Raw genomic sequence first — 20,382 nt, 5'->3', positions numbered from 1 at the left:
TGTTTGGTAGGGATAATATAGGTAGGGTTCAAAGCAGCAAAAAGTTTACTGAATGCCCTGTCCTCTACAATAATCTTGGAGGACTATGTCAACTAATGTATTAACCACATCACTCCATGTAATCATTAGAAAATTAAATATTGAATCAAACTTGTGTTGGGGAAAAAAAACAAACACAGATGATTATAGTATCTTTGTCTAAGCTACATTTTCATAACACACTGAGCATCACTGACATATAATAAATATGGCCTCCTTGCATCAGTCGCTGTACAACAACAAAAATATTTAAATAGGTTGAGTAATGTTACACCCAAACCAAACCGGTTAAACCTATAAAATCTAAAAAAAAATAATTATTGAAACTTCATAAAAAAATGCATAATTTCTATGGTTTCTATGGCTTTACATGCAGGTTACAGTATTTTTGATTGATGTTAGGATGAGCGTTCCTTAAAAAAAAAAAAAATCTTCCTTGACCTAGATAGTTTAACAACCCCTGCACTGTTATCTTTCGAAAGACAGTAGTGTGTGTGTGTGTGTGATTACTGCTTATCAGTGGAGTTAAAATTGGTGTTAGTAGGTTACACTTTCAGCAAACAGCAAGCTCAAGAGACCTGAATTGACATGTTTCCTTCCGGTTGTAGGGGTGTTCGCACAATGTGTGTGCGTGTGTGCACGTGTGTGCGGTTTTTTTGGACACCTGAGTGTAGATTAGTGTGTTATTCTGTCAGGGGAAGCGTGAGAATGAGGCCAGTCACCTAAGGAAGAGGAAACGGAGAAATGAAGAAGTGATGAATAATTAAGGAGTGATGAAAAGAAGAAGAAGAAGAAAGAAAGAAAGAGGAGAATAAAATGCTGATGCAGTGAGAGATCATTGATAATGGCCTTGGAAGCTAATTAGCGGGCTTGAACCAAACTTTGACACAAACACACTCACACACACACACACACAGACTGAGTGCGGTTGTAGCCAGTTAATTATAAAGCACGCAAAAAAATGGGACAGTTGATTGGGGACGCGCATTGCGTGGATATTAAAAAATAAACAATCCCTTTTGTAGTGCTGCAACAATGTGTAATGATTGTGCCGACAAATAAAAACTTGAAAATCATTTGCTTATTAGTCATGGGCTGATAAATGCAGATCAGCGTCCATGCTGTTGCCATGGCAACCCCCAACCTGCATTTCGGAGGACCAGTGATGGAAAATGTATTTACAATCATGAATTAATTTCTGTGCATTTTTATGTACATATTTGTGGAAGACAACCAATCATATTATGGATTTATAGCAAAAAAACAAAACTACTATGCTACTTTTTGGGAAGTTAAAAACTGCATAAATTGAAGTTAGTTTTGCATGAGCAATTTGCACCTGTTTTGACGAATTGTGTTATTGAGTGGTTGTTTGTCTTTACATGCTCTGCGATTGGCCGGCAGTTGACCTATCCAGGGTGTTCTTTATCTACCGCCCCAAAGTTTGTCATTGGCTGCAACTCACCTACTACTCTAAGGCAAGCACTATCGTAAAAAGTTGGCAGGATGATTAGCTTAGCTTACGTCGCTTTTGACCTTGGCTTTGCTCATCAGGAGAGCATTTTGTGTCAATCCCTGACAAGACAATATGTGCCACATTTCAGCCATCAAAGGCGTTATCATCCCGGTCCCATTAATACGCTCACACTTCTGAACTAATCAGCAGCATCGTGTGTGTGTGTGAGTGTATTTATTTCATGGCCATGTGTTAATGAGGAGCTAAGGTTTCACAGCTCCATTAAAACATGACATTTGATCCTTGGCCATTTCGTGGAAACAAATATCACAACGCCTCCACAAAACAAGAAGGTGACGGTGAAAAATTCTCCAGGGAAACTATTTAAAAAGTAATGAGATATTACATGATAATTACAAAATAATAAACCATAAAAATATTACAGGAAACATTACAGTTCCAGATTTTTGCAGATTTATTTTTTTGTTTGTTTGTTTTAAAGAGGCAGACTGTTTCAAGTAAGTGAGCCAGCCCTCACCCAGCTGGACCAATGGAGGGTACCGCTTCTCTTAAAGCTCAAGATGGCTGCACTTAAGAGCTTGAAATCACATAAAGACAAAACACAGATTCTATTTTCCCAGAGGCAGCATTTGATCATTAAGCTACTCTTGTCAATTAGCATGCAGATTCATGCATGTGGCGCATGAAGCAAACTCAATAACTTCCCGCCGCATTGACCACTTCACTTCTTATCAACAATGTGAGAAGCAAACGCTGTTAGCTCCTGCTAATTGGTGGATTGAAGAAAATAAAATAGAGCTCTGCTTACCTTTTGGATTTGGAGACTGGCTGTGGCTTGAAAGCTTACACCAAAAAGCGACACACAAACACACACGCACACCGACTATTAACTTGACATAAACATCCATGTGAATCCCATCTGGAGTTGTTTAGCCTTTATTAAATAATAATAACATTAAAAAAAAGACATTTCTCTGTACAAATTCTACAAACAACAGTTTGCGTTTACTGGCCAGTGCCGTGTGTGTCCATCGAGACAAAGGAGGTAATACTATTGGCGCCCCAGAGAGAAAACGCTTGGTCTCCACATATACGTATTCCATCGTTACTCATGTTAGAGAACGAGAGAGAGAGAACGAGAGAGATGTATGCTCCAAGGCACTTGGAAAGCAGTCCAATAAACACACTTGTTCCATCTTTCTGCATGCATGTCGCGACAAGGGACAAACACAATGGAGACGCTTCAGCCTCCAAATAGCTCATTAGCATATTCCCAAAGGACAAGCCAAAATAGTTCCCGTCTCAATCTTCCTTTGCTGTGGTCGAGCAGATGTCCACCTCGTCACCTGCCAGATTACTTTGCACCTGTATCTCATTGGATGGGTTAACCGCCCGGTTGTCATATATGCACGCTGCATTTTTCACATTGCAGGAAATGAAATATTGACCAGCGCAATTACTTTCTGCTGCTCATCATGAAATGTGTCTTACTTTGAAATGTGTTGTGATAGTAAAGCGCGGCCGACGTGAAGAGACGCTGAGAGTGGAATGGGAAATGCCAAGTGCTGCCTTCAAGTCAATGCCAAGATTCAGTTTGATTGGGTGGACAAACTTTAGGTTCTTGTGGGCCGCATTTGAATTTGAAAATATTTGAAAACATTTGAAGACGAGGTTAAAAAAAAAAAAATTAAACGGCTATGTAAACGATTAGTATACTTATTATTTAATTAAAAATAATAAAATTTCTTTTTAATTAAAAATCTTCATTTCATCATTCACAAGGAATATATTGACAATATTTAATTAGATGAATACAATTTTAAAGCGTAGAAATAATGCGTAAATACGTTTTAATTCACCAAATTTAGAGAAAACCCAGGCTAGGTAATTCACCGGACCCGAACCCAATAGAGTATGTATTTCACCAAGAGGCTGCAGTAAAGACCAGAAAAAGCATTTCAACTGAAGAATAGAACATCCTTGTGAATTCAGACGGTCGCAAGCTTGATGCCGTTATTGCCACCAAATCTTAACTCCTTTACTACCATTGACGGCTAAAGACGTCAAACATCCATTTTTTCTTTTTTTTTACTCGGCTGAGTGAATTCAATAACGTCCATTCCAAGACTTTTCTTACTTGAAAAGTGGGTGGCTTCAAACAAAACATGCTCTGTCCCGATTTGTTGAAAACATCTTTTTCGTACACGGAAATCTGACATGAAGGAAAACTGTTTGTTCAGCTATTGTTCCGTTTCTTTTAAGATGAGGTATAGGATAATTAGTGACAAAGGTTTTTTTTTTTTCCTCCAGCATGTAAACATGACATCATCTCTTCGTCTGACTCTATCTTGCCGTCCACCTGTCCACCCTGCACTGGCCCTCCATGATGGCTGTCCTCCGATACAGCGGTTTCTGAAATTAGCTTAAGGCTCGATTGTGTGTCCAAGAAAGCATCCGTTCTCCTCTTCCTTGTCCCGCTTTTTGACCCTCTTTGCCTTAAAGGGCATCGAGCAATTCCTTCCCGCACGGACACACAGCTCTTTGGCAATCCATAGGTTGCAATAAAAACCATCGTAGACATTTAGTTCACACAGTGTCATCATACAGTCTGAAAAACAAAAATATACATATACTGTATATATAGTATATAGACAAACTATAGAATCTAAAGCACAACTCCGTAACATCGTGTTAGATTTTAGACTTTCCATCTGTTTCCCATTTAATGTCATGGAAAATGTGCCAAGTTAAGACCAAAGAAATTCCAACACAATTCTAAATAAAGTCTAAAAAAAATGCTCCACAAACTCCACCTTTCCCTCCAAGCCTAAAACTGAACAAAAACAGTCACCGTTACTCTTCTATGCCACTGGTTTCACAACGCGCACACCGAGGGCGGAAAGCAAGCCTATGGCAAGCGAATGGACTTTTTAAAACATACAAAACTCATACGGAAAATTGAACAACAAAAAAAAAAAATTCCTTATAAAGTCATGTCTCTTCATTGGATATCTGTTAAAAGTTCTTTCGGAGAAAGGCATTCGCTTGATATGTGTTGATTCCGGTACTCACTTTGAAAGGTGTTTACAGAGTTCAAAAGTGACACTTGAACTTTGAGCATGCCATCTCTTTTGTCCACTTTCCATTCTTGGACTTTGATTTGCCTCTTCATTTGGTGCTAAGACATGGCGTACCCACTCAGAGGGACCTTTGGAACCTGCCCTATCAGGCCTCAATCTTCAGATTGTCACGGGTGCTCATGTCCAGCTTCATCTTCGCTTCTTTCCAGTGGGTGATTATTCAAAGATAACGTCTGTCGGTCATTTTCATTCCTTCATTCATTCATCAAAAGCAAGCAGGCGCTCTCCTACAGGCGGAGGAGATGCGGGGGTGTAGACGGCGAGGTTTACACCGCCCCGAGCGTTTAAGGTTGAATCGCAGTTCTTCCTGGCACACACATCCAAGCCAAGACAAAACACACAGTGCTTCTTTGTCACATTTCTTCATCAGTACTAAAGTCGCAGAGGGAGCCGGTCCGAGGTCTCAGGCTTCCGAGCAGCACCTCTGCTGGTTGATCTTGACTTTGTGCTTGATGCCGTCGTACAGCTCAAAGTTGTAGTTCTCCAGTGTGGTGGAAGATCGCGATGAGAGGCCGCCGTACGAGCACGTGCAGTAGAGCAGCAGTCCGGCGCACACGGCGCCGAGCAGGACGCCCAGAGAGCTCATCACGATAATGGTGAGCAGAATGGGGTCCAGGGTGTACAGCCAAGTGTTGTCCTTGTCCCTTTCCGACACCAGGGTGACGGACGAGGGGTCCACGTTGGCCGAGGCCGGGGTGGAGAAGGAGGAGGGCCAACCGGGAAATAAATATTCTGCAGGAGAAGAGAGCACAGGGAAAATAATCGTTTTATTTTGCTGAATGAACGTTCATGTATTCATAATCAAATCATACAATGAAATGCAATGCACTGTTGGATGCGTCTGCATTTTATTTAAAAAAAAATCATGACTATAGATGGTATGATAAAGAATGACTTCTCAGCCATTTGGTTTACTTGCCAAGATGTTAAAGTAAATGATTTTCATTTATATTGACTTTAAGAATAGAATGTTCTTAAATGGGGAAGTCAACCCCCCCCAAAAAATATTTGCAATATGTGAGTTCTAAACAGCATTCTGATTAGCATTGCGTATGTGGAATATGAATTAAGCAGCAAAATCCAGACGTTTCCAGTCACTCGGGAAGCGGCTATTTTGTCATTTCTCGCGAGTGAAAATGACATCTCAGTTGCTCAGGGCTCAGGTAACGACCAATCACGGCTCGCTTGTTTTCTGAAGCTGAGCCATGATTGGTCATTCGCTGAGCCGTGAGCAACTGCTGATGTCATTTTTAATCGACAGAAGTGACAAAATGGCCGCCCTCTGAGAGGCTTACAAGCAACTGCTTAACTTATATACTAAAAACGCAAACGATAAATCCTCTGAGAGGTATTTATTGAACAATAGAATGTGTTTGCTGTTTTAGTTGGCGTGTGTGTGTTTTCTTTTCACATTTAACTCTATTTGTAATTTCAAAAGTACCAGTGACTATTTCGGTGAAGCGCAATTTCCACACTTTCTCTTTTTTTTTTCTCACCAATTTCTGCTCCTTCTTTGACTTTGCGCCATGTTGTTTATGGTTCACTCAAATATGTGGCGCCTTAAAATTGTTTCACAATGACGGATTTGCAGTTTTTCCGTCGCAGTAAATTGGTAAATATTAAAGAGTCAGTCGCAAAGTGTACGAATGTGATTCAACGACTGTCATTCGTTTGTGATTGTTCAGTTTGGGCGCATTTACTGAGTGTGGGGTGGGCCTAATTGCGCCGATTTGTCGTAGCTGAGGTGCCTCAAGCACAATTTTTGGGGGTTTTGTTTAAATCTCAATACTTGGAGTAAGTATTCCTTTGAGAGATTTTTTTGTGAGTACATTTGCACATATTTTATCATTTGGAGCCAAATTTAGCTCAATGGAAAAAAATTGTTCTGACATAACAATCCAGCAGATACGCCCAGCAGCTGTGAGCGGGAGTCGGATGTGCCTGTCACGAAACACAAACTTGCTGTGTTCCGTCACACTTTCACATTCATTTCCTGTCTGTCAGTGTCACTTGTCTTTCTTTCTTGTCGAGAACTCGAGGCAGAGCCACAGGCATGTGTCGGCCCGCTCAGCTTTCTGGCTTTGACTTCAAACAGCTTGTATGGCCTCAGGTGGAGAACAGCGCATTTGAAAAGCTCACCTTCATTCACAGACGGCTTGTTGAAGTCGGGATCTTTTCCGAAATCCATCGGCCGGGGATCTGTACGAACACAAGAGAGCAGTCGTATCATTTAGCAGCAATGACAGTCAGCATAAAAAAAAAATCTGCATCATCACGCAAGCAACATTTGTAGATTCGATTCTAAGAACGTAAAGAGATGAGATTCGATTAGGTGGCATATGCTCAGTGTGTCATGGGAACGAAAGCAGCCATGATTACCAAACATTAACCAGAATAAAGAAAACGAGTTCTATTGCGTGATAAGCGTCACTCGTCATAGTTACAACAACAAAAAAAAAAAAACACAACCAATTGTTGCATGAGCTTGAAAAGAGAGGCACGTAAAACTCTTTAATAGAAAAATATGACTTTAATTATCTTCACACAGACATGAATCTCAACACAAGCGTATTGGTGAGGCAGTTTTAAAGCTCACTTGTACTTCAGTTTTAAGAAAAGTCAAATGCAAACTCCAAGACAGACAGAAAAAAAAAAGTGTTTCAGACGTGCGGCTGATAATCACTCAATGAAAAGCCAAAGAGATATTTAAACGATACCTACAGGTTATGAGGTATGAAAAAAAAAACAGAGCTTCATTTCCATCGACACCGCACAGTAAGATAAGATCTTTGCCACTTTTCAGACAAGATTCAAATGTTATCCAACAAGTAGAAATTTGTAACAAAGCTCACTACTTTATCATTCAGCAAAAAAAAAAGTATGAATGGAAAAAAATGGAAAAAAAAAACCTATCAATCCTCATTCATAATGTCACATATTCAAACTCAGGATGTGGAGATTTGTCTACAATTGCATTTCAGCGCCTTTCTTCAAGTGGGAGAGTGAAAATTGATTGCCGCCAAGCAGGAAATCAAAAAGACGTTAATAAAGTCTTGTTAACGGCGGAGAGTGAGTGGAAAGTGGCGAGCAGTAAACAGAAGAGCACGCTTCCTGACGCCCACTGATGAATGGCTTTTGCTCAAGTATGCGCACACCGCTACATTATTCACCCTGGGAGACTTCCAATCAATCGCCTCTTTTCAATCATCATCTCAACTCGTCTCTTTCTTTAAAACAAAGTCATTTTAAGACGAGACAATACGTAACTGTTCATGCACAACAAGAGAGAGAGTTCATCTCATTGTTCCGATCAACCTTAAAAATGTCTTTTACGGTGTGTAGATGTCATATACCCCCAATTGATTCAAAAAGGGACTGATGTAACTTTTTGGGTTGTTTATTTGGGTTATTTCTGAGGGCAGAGTGGCTTTTCTGTGGGTTTTATTTAGGCATTATCAAGAACATTGTCGGTGCATTAATTTTGCCTAAAATCAAAAATGTTTTATTCATTTTTCTAAATTGATTGAAATAATCGGTTCATGTACTAAACATTAAAAATAAAATAATAACAGCATTTTTTCTGAATAGACTGTACAATTAACAATATTATTTATTTTATGAAATTACTATTATCATACATTATATTTTAAGACATTACAGATTATATTTTCATATATCAGGCTACATTATAGTATATTACAAATTAATTATAAATATACAATTAAATGAGAGTGAAGTCCAATAATTTATATAATCTGACATATTTTAGATACATATTTTATCTTTTTTTTTTTTTTTTAAAACCTTCCGCCGCTTAAAAAAAAAAAATCAAATGGGGCATAAAAGTACGGCCCACTGCTGCTGTAGCTCAACTACTTGATCAGAATATTTCATGTAAAACCAAAAGAAAGAAAGAAAAAAATTGTTAGTGCCTTTTTTTCTTTTTTTGGGTGGGAATGAAAAATTAAAAGTAGCCAGATACATGCATACTAAATATTTCAAAAATGAGTAAAACGCTCAGATAGACAGACCTAATACCCAAAGCATGTCAAAGCTCCTAAAATTTCCCAAATATAAAAAAAAAAAATACTCAATTTGTAAAACAAGAAACCATCAACAAAGCGCAGCACTAACACGTATCTTTTAAGTGAAAGTCAACCCAAAACAATCCTTTGCAATAAAATGTTCTATGTGCCTTTAATAGTCCAAACATGGCATTCTGATTAATATCACATTTGTGGAATATGAGTTTAGCAGCAAAATCCATCTGTTTTTTTGTCCATTTTAGGGGCGGCCATTTTGTCACATCTGTCAACTGAAAATAACATCACAGTTGCTCAGGGTTCAGGTCACAACCAATCACAGCTAACCTGTGTTCTGAAGCTGATCCATGATTGGTCGTTGGCTGAGCCCTGAGCAACTGTGATGTCACTTTCACTCGAGTGAATGTGACAAAATGGCCGCCCCGAGATGGACAGAAACGGACATGAACAGAACTGATATTCCACAAACGCGATATTAATCTGAATGCTGTGTTTGGAGGCACATAGAAAAATTTGGGGGGGTTGACTTCCCCTTTAAGTGAGTATCCTGAATAAATTGTACGGACGATTTCTGTACTTTCTCTTTTAAATACCAGTTGTTGCTTGTGGATTGTTCCAAAACGAACTTCAGTGTGGACTCGCTACTATAATAGAGAGCACGTAGAAATGGGGGCACAGTCGTAGTCTTCCAGTAGTTACAGTAAAATTGCAAAGCGAAGCTGTTCGGACACGCTTTGGGCGACTGTTGAATGCTCGCTAATGATGGCTTTTAAAAGCCCGCAGGCTTCCATCCACCCTGAGCGCACTCCACTTCGCGCTGTGGAACGAGATTAAAGCTCCCTGCAGCTCCAATTAGTCAAGACAGAATAATAGAATAAGATGAGAACGTGTATCCAGCAAATGGCTGTTTGGCACACACAGCAGTGGGCTGCGTGAAGAGGAAGAGAACTCGGCTGGTTTGAGGGTCACAAACGCCTACGGCTGTGTTTTTTTTTTTTTTTTTTTAAATAAAAGCAATCAGCTCCATTACCAAATGAGAAATATTAAAGCACTTCAGTGGTCAAAAAAGGGGAAAGATTGATTTAAAAAGGCAATGAAAAATGGCAGAGCATTTACTAAACCTTGCAAAAAAAAAAAAAAAAAAGTTGAACGCAGGAAAACGAAAAGTGCACGGCTAAGCCAACATAAATATGGCCCATATATCATTCCTCCATTTGAATTTCAGACCACTATTGATCAGAGCTGCTCAAAGGCTATATTATGTGTAAATCATCGGCGGGTCGATGGAGCAATCTGAAAAGATGCAGGCTAACATGGCAGAAAAATCCAAATAACTCAAATGCATGTTGAGTCAAGCACAAAACAGAATTCTTATGAGACAAAACTGGCCCAAGCAGGATGCGCATTGTGTGACACCAAGTAAAATCTTGATTCAATGAGCTACATTTAATAGCGGCGGTGTGTTGCTGGAGTGTGAGCGTGGACGGTGTGTGTCTTTTTATGGGCTTTTGTGTTTCAAACAAGCTGCCCTCTTCTTTCAGCTTTTTCCTTTTGTCAGTCCAAACCTCAACCTGCTTCCCTGTTAGCCCTCTTATCCATAAAAAAAAAAAAATCAGGAAGGAAAAAAAAAAAATCTATCTTTAGAAAGCACAAAGAGCAGTTTCTCTTCTGCTTTCATCTCTGGGCTCATTCTTTGGAGGAAAAGCCATCTCTCTTAATGGGCCCTTCGTCGCTGAGAGATTTTTGCCTCTCATTTTCTCTCCTGTGTTTTATACGGCAAGGATTTGCAGCACAGGAGGAAGGAGCGGAATAAGAACGAGGAAGGTTTAATAAAAAGGCCGAGGGATTCAAGCATGAACATAATGACGTGGGGAGAAAACACAAAACGGGGTGGCGCGTAGCTGGAAAGGCCTGAAAAGCGTCCGGACAACTATTGAGGAAGAAAAACACATTTCAATACAAACAGAAGGTTTTTAAAAACTAAAACAAAAATCTCGGATTAAAGAGGAACATGAGCAGTTTCAACCTTTGACCTCAACTCAAGCATTTTAAGACTTTCTAGAGAAGACGTATCAGCACGCAAGCGCAGTATTGTGACCATTCCTGTTCGGTCAGTCGAAATAAATTTTGAGTTTTAAATGAAACATATCCAAATCATCAAAAACTTTGCTGAAAGTGTCGGACTCTCATTGTAGAAATGTGATTGAAAATGAAAATAAATGATAAAAACACCACACATGAATGCACATTCGCAATCAAGCCATTTCTTTAAAGGAATAAACTCAAGCGAATGCTGTGATCCTTTGAAAAAAAAAAAAAAAAAATGTGACGTTCAACCTCGATTGCTACCAATAACCTAAAAAGAAAATGACAGGTATTTGTTAAAAATTTTGGTTGATTGTTCAACAAAATAAATTTGAAGGATTGACATTTGCATTTGCAAATCATGCCCAAATGTAACTTTACAGCGTGTATAATAATTATTCAGAAGTTAAAAAAAAAAAAAAAAACTGCAGGCGTTAATATACATAAAAAATATTTCGGCATCAACAAAGTTATAAAGGCTATAAGGCTTTGTGTTGGCTTGGTCTGACCGAATGAATAAAAAAAGCAAAACGTTTTGCCCTTTGCCAACCAATCCATCAAGCTAACAACTATTTGTAAATGCGGAGCCTCACGCAGTCAAACATGTGTTGAATTTTCACTTCATTCAACCATCAAAGATACAGACACAGGCATTAAGGATTCAGGCAAACGTTCATGAAACAACGAGGCACGACTTTTAAGACATCAAAAGGTCCGTTTTTTTTTTTTTTTTTAATCATATTAAAAACGCATATCGAGGCGGTGTTTTTTTTTTTTTTTCATGTGCTGTAATGTGTTTGTCGTGCATATGTTTGGGACATTTTGTTTGTAATCCGCAGTAGTGCTGTGAAAAAAGATAATACATTTGGAGCCTGTCAACCCATCGCGAAAACCGTTTTAGCCGATCGGAGGCCTGAGCAGAGTCAGTTGCAGAAAAAGGCACAAGAACGCAACAAAGGGAGGGAAATGGGAACAATATGTGACACTTTGGGCCAATATTCCCACATGAACAAAAAATAAATAAATTAATAAAATGAATAACACATTGACATCATCCAAAAGGCGGTTTCCCACATCTAAATGATGATGAAAACTTTTGAACATCCAAAACAAAAAAACAAACAAACACATCGACTCCACATACAGACAATGTCATCATTCACTGCTCAAAAGTTTGCTGATTCTTTTTCTTGGCTTCATCCCTTCCTTTTTTTTTTTTTGTCTCTCACAATCACCAGCTTCTTCTCATCCCCCAGGAAAAAAAAAGTATTTCCATGTAGTACGTGGAACCAGGACAGGTTCCGATTTGTCAGGCAGGGTCCATGCTACAGATCAAAGACGTATCCTGTTGGGAATTCCTCTGAAGAAAACAAAAAAACAAGAGCAATAAGAACAAAATGTGTCCCGTGGTGTGCTCCATTTCAGGTTGATGAACAGTAGCTCAGGCCAGGATAGTCAAAAGACGCTCTCAGTGGATGCGGGCCATTAAAAGTCACCTCAAGTCCGACTATTGTCGCAGTGCCAAGCAGCAAGTGGGAATGAAGACGCATCCCCATCAGTCCGTCTGCGTATGGAAATGTCGACTCGGGAAATCCTCGGCAACAGGGCGAGACTCTCTCGTTTCAACACTGGGAAGAATCACAGCAGTCGTCTTTGTCCTGTCCGATGACCAACGTGGTCTCCAGGCTTGGCCCGTTTTGCGCTTGAGGCGGCTTTTGCTTGGCGTTATGGCTGAGATTACAGCTGGAGTTTTGGTTGTAGAAGCAGTTTGGATGCTTTAGCTGCTGACTGTTGTGGTACATCACCGAATGATGGTGGCTACCGCTGGTCTTGGTGGACTCCCAGCGGTGCCGACAGCAGCACAATAGCGCCAGCGCAATTACAGTGAGCAGCAGAAGGAGGGCGCCTCCTCCCGCTAACAGGTAGTACCAGTGGGCGGCAAAGGTCTGCACCGCCACCGTGTCTACAGTGGGCTCCATCCCAGACATGGCACCCCCTGGGGGGCAGGAGGACACATTACTGGTTGGGTCAGTGACGGTGGAAGGCAGGCATGCAGACGACACTGCGGGGGCGGAGGCTTTTAAAAGCGTCCTTGTAGCAATATTTGTTTATTTTGTGTCTTGCCTGCTTTAACAAACAAGACCGACTGTCATTTTTGCTGCGTTTGTTAGCATTTCTAAGCCATGGTACAAATGTACCAACAATCAGGTTGTCGATTCAGCAAAAAGACGGATTATCTGAGGTCTCTAAAAAAATATCCTGCGTGACTCTCGCAAATCGAGGAGGTCAAAAATTATTCAGAACAAATAAATGACAAGGGGAAGAGTTAGCAAGAGCAATGTAGCTAAGCTAACTGTAGCTAACCGGGGAGCATTGTGCACTGGCTCACTCGGAGGGTTATTAAAATGTGTATTTCGGTAATTCAGAGTGCAGCGTATATGCTTCATTGCGACATATTTTCAATTGTTATGATAATTTTTTTGAAAGCGTGAATTCAAGCAATGCAAGGGTAAAACGGACAAAGTGAGGTTGGTTGGTTGACTCAAAGAAAAGACATTTTAATTTGTAATCTTGAGTCTTTCACCTTCTGAGACGAGCAAAAAAAAATCTTTCTGAATATTTTTTATATATATTTGGAATAAGTGCTTCATTGTTGTCTTGTTCGTTCAAAATCGGTTTGGCAAATGGACAATATTTACAGTGGTGAGAAGAAATGTTTGCAATGATAATCAATTTTTTGTGACTAACAAAGTCGGGTATTCTCTGAAGTATTCATCCGCAAACAAATGCAAATGCAAAGAACTCATCGTTTTCCTTTTGGCTTCTTTTCATCCGAGTGTTTTGGATGATGCAAACAGCCAAAGCATTGCTGCACATTGACGCGAAATGCTCGTTCCATGCGTTCAGCTGTGCTACTTTTTGGATTTGTGCAGATGAAGGAAATGCATTAAAAAAATGAAAAAAAATGCAGCTTGCAGCTTTGCGAGGAAATGTGGAGGAAATGAGTGCAGAGTGTGAGGGAGAAAAAGGCGTGAGCCAATCGAAGAACATTTGTCTTCCATGTACTGTCAACGCACTATGAAGGAGAGTTGCTTAACTCTTTCACTGCCATTGACGGATATATACGTCAAAAAAAAGATTTTTTTTTTTAACCTGGGCTGGCAGTGAATGAGTTAAGATGCTCCCGTTAATGAAGACGAGTGAAAGCAGGAGCAGTACAAATGAATAACTTGATTGCATTTCTACAATGGATTTGAATGTAACAAATTCAAATGTGTGCCTGCTACTGTACGTGAACATAATCAGTGCTCAGGATTTAATGAATTTCACCGAAACTGGCAGATTAATTCTCGATCAGTTTCACTTGAGACACTTTGAAATACTGAGAAGTTATTCCTTCAAATAAAACAAACAAAAAAGATCAATCTAGCACATACATAGTGATTTTTTCCCCCAGTATATTCATTAAATTTTGACTCAAGTACAAATGCAAATACTTCCAATCCAAAGAATATATTGATTTCTTATCCACTTTCGAGAGCACATTCCGTGTTTAAAGTCCAAAATTTTAATTAAGAGTTAATGAGCCTGAACAGGCCATCCGAGGGAGCAGTCACTTGATTGTAGTTCCTTTTTGTTTTGACTATTTATAGAAATGGAACACACCCCCACCCCCCCATGCTGACAGCAGTCAAACAATGTGTCTCATCTTTTCTCACAAAAGGCCAGCACATAAAAACACTAATGGCATCTTGTTTGTTTCTTTTCAAGACACTCCTGCCGAGTTTAGACATTGGTATGTTGAAAACACATCTTGACGTTCCTCACTAAGGCCAAAAGTTGATCTTTTTTTTTTTTTTTCCTGTCATGCCAACTTGATGATGTGTGGACTACATTTGCTGACATGTGTGCGTGTGTGTGTGTGTGTCACCCTTAGATAAAGAACACATTTCTAGAATATCTACGGCCATTCCAGCTCAATGTAGCCGCATTAGTACAAACAATGAGCGAAAATTGTCTTGGATTACGCAACATTGTGTGGTAAACATGGCTGAGAATGGAATTTGAACCCCAAACCGCAAAAAAACAAAAAAAAAAAACAGATATAAGGGAGTATGATAGATTTCCAGGTAGCCTACCCAAGCGGACGATGTGCCAATATTCCATTTAAAAACACCGCCGATATTCCTTTCGCAATCATCACACACACCGCTGAGAGATTAAAACCATTCATATCAGACAGAACCCAAGACTCAGCAGTCTGGCAAACGCCGTTGAAAATACATTTGGAAGCTTTGTCATGGAGAGGCACTGATCTGACACACAACCAGCGCGCAGGGAGGCATGCTGGAATATTGCAGTGAGTTTTAAATGAGATGCCAGATGTACATATTTACAGTTAACTTTGGTGTTCCGTAATTCAGCCATAGAAGAGATTTTTTTCTATCTGCTTCTGTGTGAATGAGACGTCGTATTTCTTTGTATGGTATCAGATCTCCACAGACGAGGTAATATAGGGCTTGAAGCTGAGCTTTGCAACAAGCAGGACGCAGAGAAAAAGTCAAAAGGAACTTACTTGTTATGTCAGGCGTCAAGGGGAGGAAAGTCTCTGTGGAAAGAAAAAGAATAAACAAATTAAACCAAATGACAATTGATGCAATGGAATTAAAAATGTGACTTTGTGTGCTTATAAGGGTGTAGCACGTCATATTTTCCATCGTTGTTCTCGAGTGCCAAACAATTGATGGGAGGAGTCGAAAGTCGACAACATTAAACATTGCAAACATGAAATTGGCACGAGGCAAAGAAGATTGATTTGATACAAAACACATCAGCGGACATGTTTTTATAAAAATGATATCCCAGTTGCTCAGGGCTCAGGTAACGACCAATCACGGCTCACCTGTTTTCTGAAGCTGATCCATGATTGGCTGAGCCCGGAACAACTGTGATATCATTTTCAGTAGATAAAAGTGACAAAATGGCCGTGCTCTGAGAAAGCTAAAATCAGGTGGATTTTACATTCCGCAGACGCAGCTTTTCATGTTTCGACGAGTGGGCCTGCATAGAACATATTCTTGTGAAGAACATTTTGGGCTTAACTTCCCCTTTAATAAAAATGATTGTATTATTATTATTATTATTATATATTTTTTATTTTATGAATTGTGACTGAATGAATAATTTGATGCCTCATTTTCAAAAGAGTCCTTTCAAGAATTTCGTGTTTGAATATATTCATTGTTAACTCTGTAGATGCTGGACGACATAAGGCTGGAAAAATGTCCGAGTTTGAAAGAGGAAGTGGATGTCAAAATATTGAAACGGAGCCTGAAGTTTACAGCTTCATATCAAATGTTATTTGACATCTTGAATTAATAACGAAGAGGCAGAGGAGCACGACAATACTGACCGAAAGTGATGAAACGATAACAGAAAGTATGGAAGAGTCAACCTTTCCATGCTTCGCTTCGCCCTGCTTTCAAACAAACTAAGAAAAGTAGTTATAACTTTGTGTGTGTTTGTACGTGTGCTTTTTAGACCGTCACACACACACACACACACAAACTTTGTAAGTGTTTGTATGTGTGTGTTCTAGACCGTCACACACACACACACACAGTCTCTCCATCCCTCAAAATGTTGCTCGCAGGCGCTTTTCATTTGTTGTTTGAAGGCCTGTTGATGACCCAGACGGAGCGGAAAGGGAACATGAGAGACCAGGAGAAGAAAGAAGGGGAATCGAAAAAATTACAGGGTGGAATGATGCTGGAAAAAAAAAACTAAAGGATGTGTAATAAAAGATAAATCAGACTCATGCCCAATGGCAGTTTGTGGCCTAGTTTCATTTTATTTTGCCCTCTTAATGTCTGTAAATGCAAAAGATAATAATGAGATTGCCTCATCGCAAATTGCTTGCATTCACTCTCCGGTGAGAGACAACCTTTGGCTTTTTCATTTGAGGTGAAAGAGATGTCCGAAGGTTTCAAGACTTACGTGTACACTGCTCCAGGTTGATCGTGTTGCTCATGTGGATGTTATCTATTCTGATGTGACCTCTGGTCGGATGCTCAAAAAAGCCTTCAAACACCACCTGCATCAGAAATTCGTACCGACAGCACGCGTGAGATCAATTGGATTACAGCTGTATCTACCTGAATGTCAATTTCTAATGAGATTCTGCACATAAGCTGTGTCAAACAGTCTGCCTGATAAAAAAAAATGGTTTAATTATGAGACAAGATCATCATTATTTCTTTAAGCATACTCTTTATGACGTTTTTCTTTGAGATTTTTTTTCTCATGTAAAATGAGTGCCTTGGCTCAGTAAAGGTTGGTAAACACGGAAAGGTGGCGTTTTAACTTCAATAGTCTTTACATTCCAATGTTTGGTGTTCAAGTGCATACCTGATATTCCTTCGGGCTTTGGGGCAGAATGGTGCGGCCCTCCCTCCAGTGAGCCCCCTGATCTCCTTTCACAGACCACAGCAGCGTCTCATCTTGGTCGTTGTCCCTCAAAAGGACCCTCAGGCTCCCGAGGGCCTCCCCCTGCAGGTGATAGTAAAAGACCAGGCAGAGCGGGCCTTGCTCGGGCGCCACCTCTGGGCTCAGGAGTCTCGCACGCTTGCGCTGGGTGTGGGCCCCTGCGTCCAGGTGGAGGTAGTTTCCTGAGAAATCTGAAGGAAAGCAGGTCCAATATTATATTACTGGTGCACCCACTCAGAAAAATTACACTTGCATCCTTTTTTTTTCTTGAATAAAAAAAAATTAAATAAAAAAAGCCAAATGGAATCGAAAGTGTGTATGTTTCCGGCCTTTTGCAGGTCATTATAGAATCGGTCAAAGCATTTAATTTCACGGGGGACGAGGGGTGGAAAAGCCCCGACTGACTTTCACAGCTGGAAGTGGTTACTTGGAGCTGAGGACATTACCACCATCCTTCTGCGGTATGTGGCGAAGCCGCAAATGAAACCGCCATTTCATCATGGCCACTAATGGCCACAGCCACACAAATCCGCATGCTCTCACAGGAAACACACACACACACACACACACACATAGCCCTTATAATGAATGCAGACAAATATACAGCTCAGTTTTATTAATGCTACAAGTAATAGCACAAATGATTACTAATTCACTACTTTTGAATAGTTGGAAGACGACCGCGCAGTGGGGAAATTAGTAGTAGATAGTACAGTGTAAGACAGCCGCTGCGCTTTCATGTAGCTGTCTCCCAGCCGTCTGTTGGCATTCATCATCTTCCAAGCAATCTGTTTAAATAATATTTAAGTCATACTTTATGACACAAATGGATATAAAAAGATGTTAACACTTCAACTTGTTTTCTAAATCGTGTTTCAGAAAACAGTTGGCTTCTGCAAGCTAGCTAATGTTAGCTATCTATCTATCAGCGTCGGCACTGACAACACGCAGCTAATGAATAATGTATTTGGGCTGAGTTAACACAGTTTCTCTACTTGGAGGCATTAAAAAGGAGACCTAAATTACAGTTGCTCATTAAGTACACTTAGGAGGGGAAAAAGTTGCTTTTTCCTCCTCTCCGTGCTTTTGATCTTGGCCAACATACAAAGGAAGAGAATTAATTAACAACTCTCCACGGGCAGACTAGGCGGAGACGCTCGGAGGGAGTGTATTAGTGCTCACGTGAGGATGCATGTTCACATCATTTGTAGTTGTGCAGCTCATTTCTCATTTCTCAGTTTTTTTTTTTGTGTATGAGTGAAATGATAAGCATCTCGTTTGTATTTGGGAAGATTAGTGGGTGCTTTTGTGCACGCGGAATCTCGCGAGATTTGACTGGAGTGATACGCAGTGAATATTAAAAAGCTACACAACCACGTTTAAATGCCGTGTTTTTGTGATCTTTAAAAAAAATATTCAAAGATAAATAAATTTTTAAAAAAAATCCACCAGTAATGTGACCTATAACGTATACAACTCAATTGAATAAAATAAAATCTTTTTGAGAAGAAAGCAAACAACTGAGATAATGGACACTGTCTTATAACTGGGAATGTGACAACTGGCATCGTAAACGGGGGTGTGTAGACTTTTTAAATCTACTGTATTTGAGGTGCATCTCAAGTTCATTTATTTCAGCAGTAGTTTGATTCAAAGATGGGGTTTTCCCCCAGACTTGCAGTTACTGGGATATTCATATTTCCATTATCATTTTTTTTTTGGGGGGGGACACCCTGTACTTTTCTTCAAATGATAAAATAAGCGAGAACTACCACATTCAATTATATTCTACTAGAGCACTTTATTTCACACATTTTTGTCGGCACTACATATTTTTGAATTCATGTCAAGGTCACATTCATGAGTCGACAGAGTAATCAGACTTGCAGCCACTCGTGTGAACTTTGTTATAATTAATACATGGTGACACAATTACAGGACAAAATAGTGTTCAGGTCTGAAAAGGCAAGATAAGACGCCCAGAGAGAGCTGACACCTATTCGACCTAAAGCAATTCAAAGCAAATGTATTAGGTGTTTCAAATTGATATCCCAGTCAGTGGCCGTGAGTGGCTTTTTGCTGCTTTTATAAACTCCTTTCTTTTGCTTTTCAATTACAGGCATGTCTACCGTGGAGAGGTTCTTTCTATGAAAATCTCACCAGGGTATAAAATTCAGTCATGGCCTATCGGAGATCAAAAGGATCCTTTCTGAGCTCTGTTCTGTTCAGGTCGGGCTTTTCCCTTTTAGAGCCGCTAAAAGAGCTTTCAGTGACAAGTGCAAGGTTTTGATCAGCATCGGGAGACAGCTGGCAGACAGGGCGCTTGCGCACATGTGGCTGTAGAACACGACTTAATGTCATGTTGCTGTCTAAGAGGAAACTTTCTCTCCCTCCATGTCTTACGGCAAAATGCACTTTCTCATAAACTCGCATTCTCAGAAAGGCCTGGACGCGCGCACACGCATGCACGTGCAGCCTTGTCTTTTCACGTAGCAGCTGTGCAGTCAACCGTAAAGTGTTTGGCTTTGATACGCAAACGGAAAGCCTTGGTATATGCCAAGGTCATGTCTGTGTGTAGGCGGGGGCTCTCGAGTGGGCCGACCCACCTTGAGTGGTTAAATATGTGCGTTTGTGTCTGCAAGAAGCCTCGGGGAGAGCTGGAGAGCTAAGGCTGCACTTCTGTCAAAGCCATCATCTGATTTATCTGACCGCTGTGGGCCCTGTGTGTGTGTGTGAGAGGACAGTAAGTATTGCACGTGTGTGTCTGGATGGAGGGTCGGGTGATGCGGCAAGTGTGTGGCTGATGGATAAAACGGGGGAGGATACCTCAGGCTGTCTTAATAAAGATGAACACATGTGAACAGCACAAGTGACAGAAACAGGAAAAAGTCTGCGAGAAGATGTGATAACACAGATGGATGAGAAGAGGATGAATGAACTGGATGCCGAGCTGGATGACGGTATCCTCAAAATCAGTCCAGTCAATAAATGGCGGAGGAGACAAGATAAGACTGTCACAAAAAGTTTGGGCTGGGTGATAAATCGGAAAAAATCGAGTTTTTGGGTCAGGCCGATTATTAGTTGGACTTTCCAAAAATATGGCTCCTGTAGC

At 40.2% G+C, this 20,382-nt stretch overlaps 1 protein-coding gene across 1 annotated transcript in view; it reads right to left on the bottom strand.

Annotated features, from left to right (window-relative positions):
- Positions 1 to 2,436: 2,436 nt before the first annotated feature.
- The window catches only part of LOC148323526 (neuropilin-2-like), a 78,831-nt gene continuing 60,885 nt past the window's right edge, over positions 2,437 to 20,382 (bottom strand). The window contains exons 14-18 of the mRNA XM_088314906.1: positions 17,193 to 17,461; positions 16,782 to 16,878; positions 15,361 to 15,393; positions 6,796 to 6,855; positions 2,437 to 5,388 (exon numbers count right to left, since the gene is read on the bottom strand). Of these exons, the coding sequence (XP_088171032.1) occupies positions 5,060 to 5,388; positions 6,796 to 6,855; positions 15,361 to 15,393; positions 16,782 to 16,878; positions 17,193 to 17,461 (788 nt within the window). The 3' untranslated portion in view covers positions 2,437 to 5,059. The remainder of the gene's footprint in view (positions 5,389 to 6,795; positions 6,856 to 15,360; positions 15,394 to 16,781; positions 16,879 to 17,192; positions 17,462 to 20,382) is intronic.

Source organism: Idiotropiscis lumnitzeri, chromosome 14 (assembly GCF_059441095.1).
Source record: "Idiotropiscis lumnitzeri isolate Australia: NSW breed Sydney's pygmy pipehorse chromosome 14, RoL_Ilum_1.0, whole genome shotgun sequence".
Classification (NCBI taxonomy): Eukaryota; Metazoa; Chordata; class Actinopteri; order Syngnathiformes; family Syngnathidae; genus Idiotropiscis; species Idiotropiscis lumnitzeri.
This window is presented reverse-complemented; position numbering and strand designations above follow the sequence as displayed.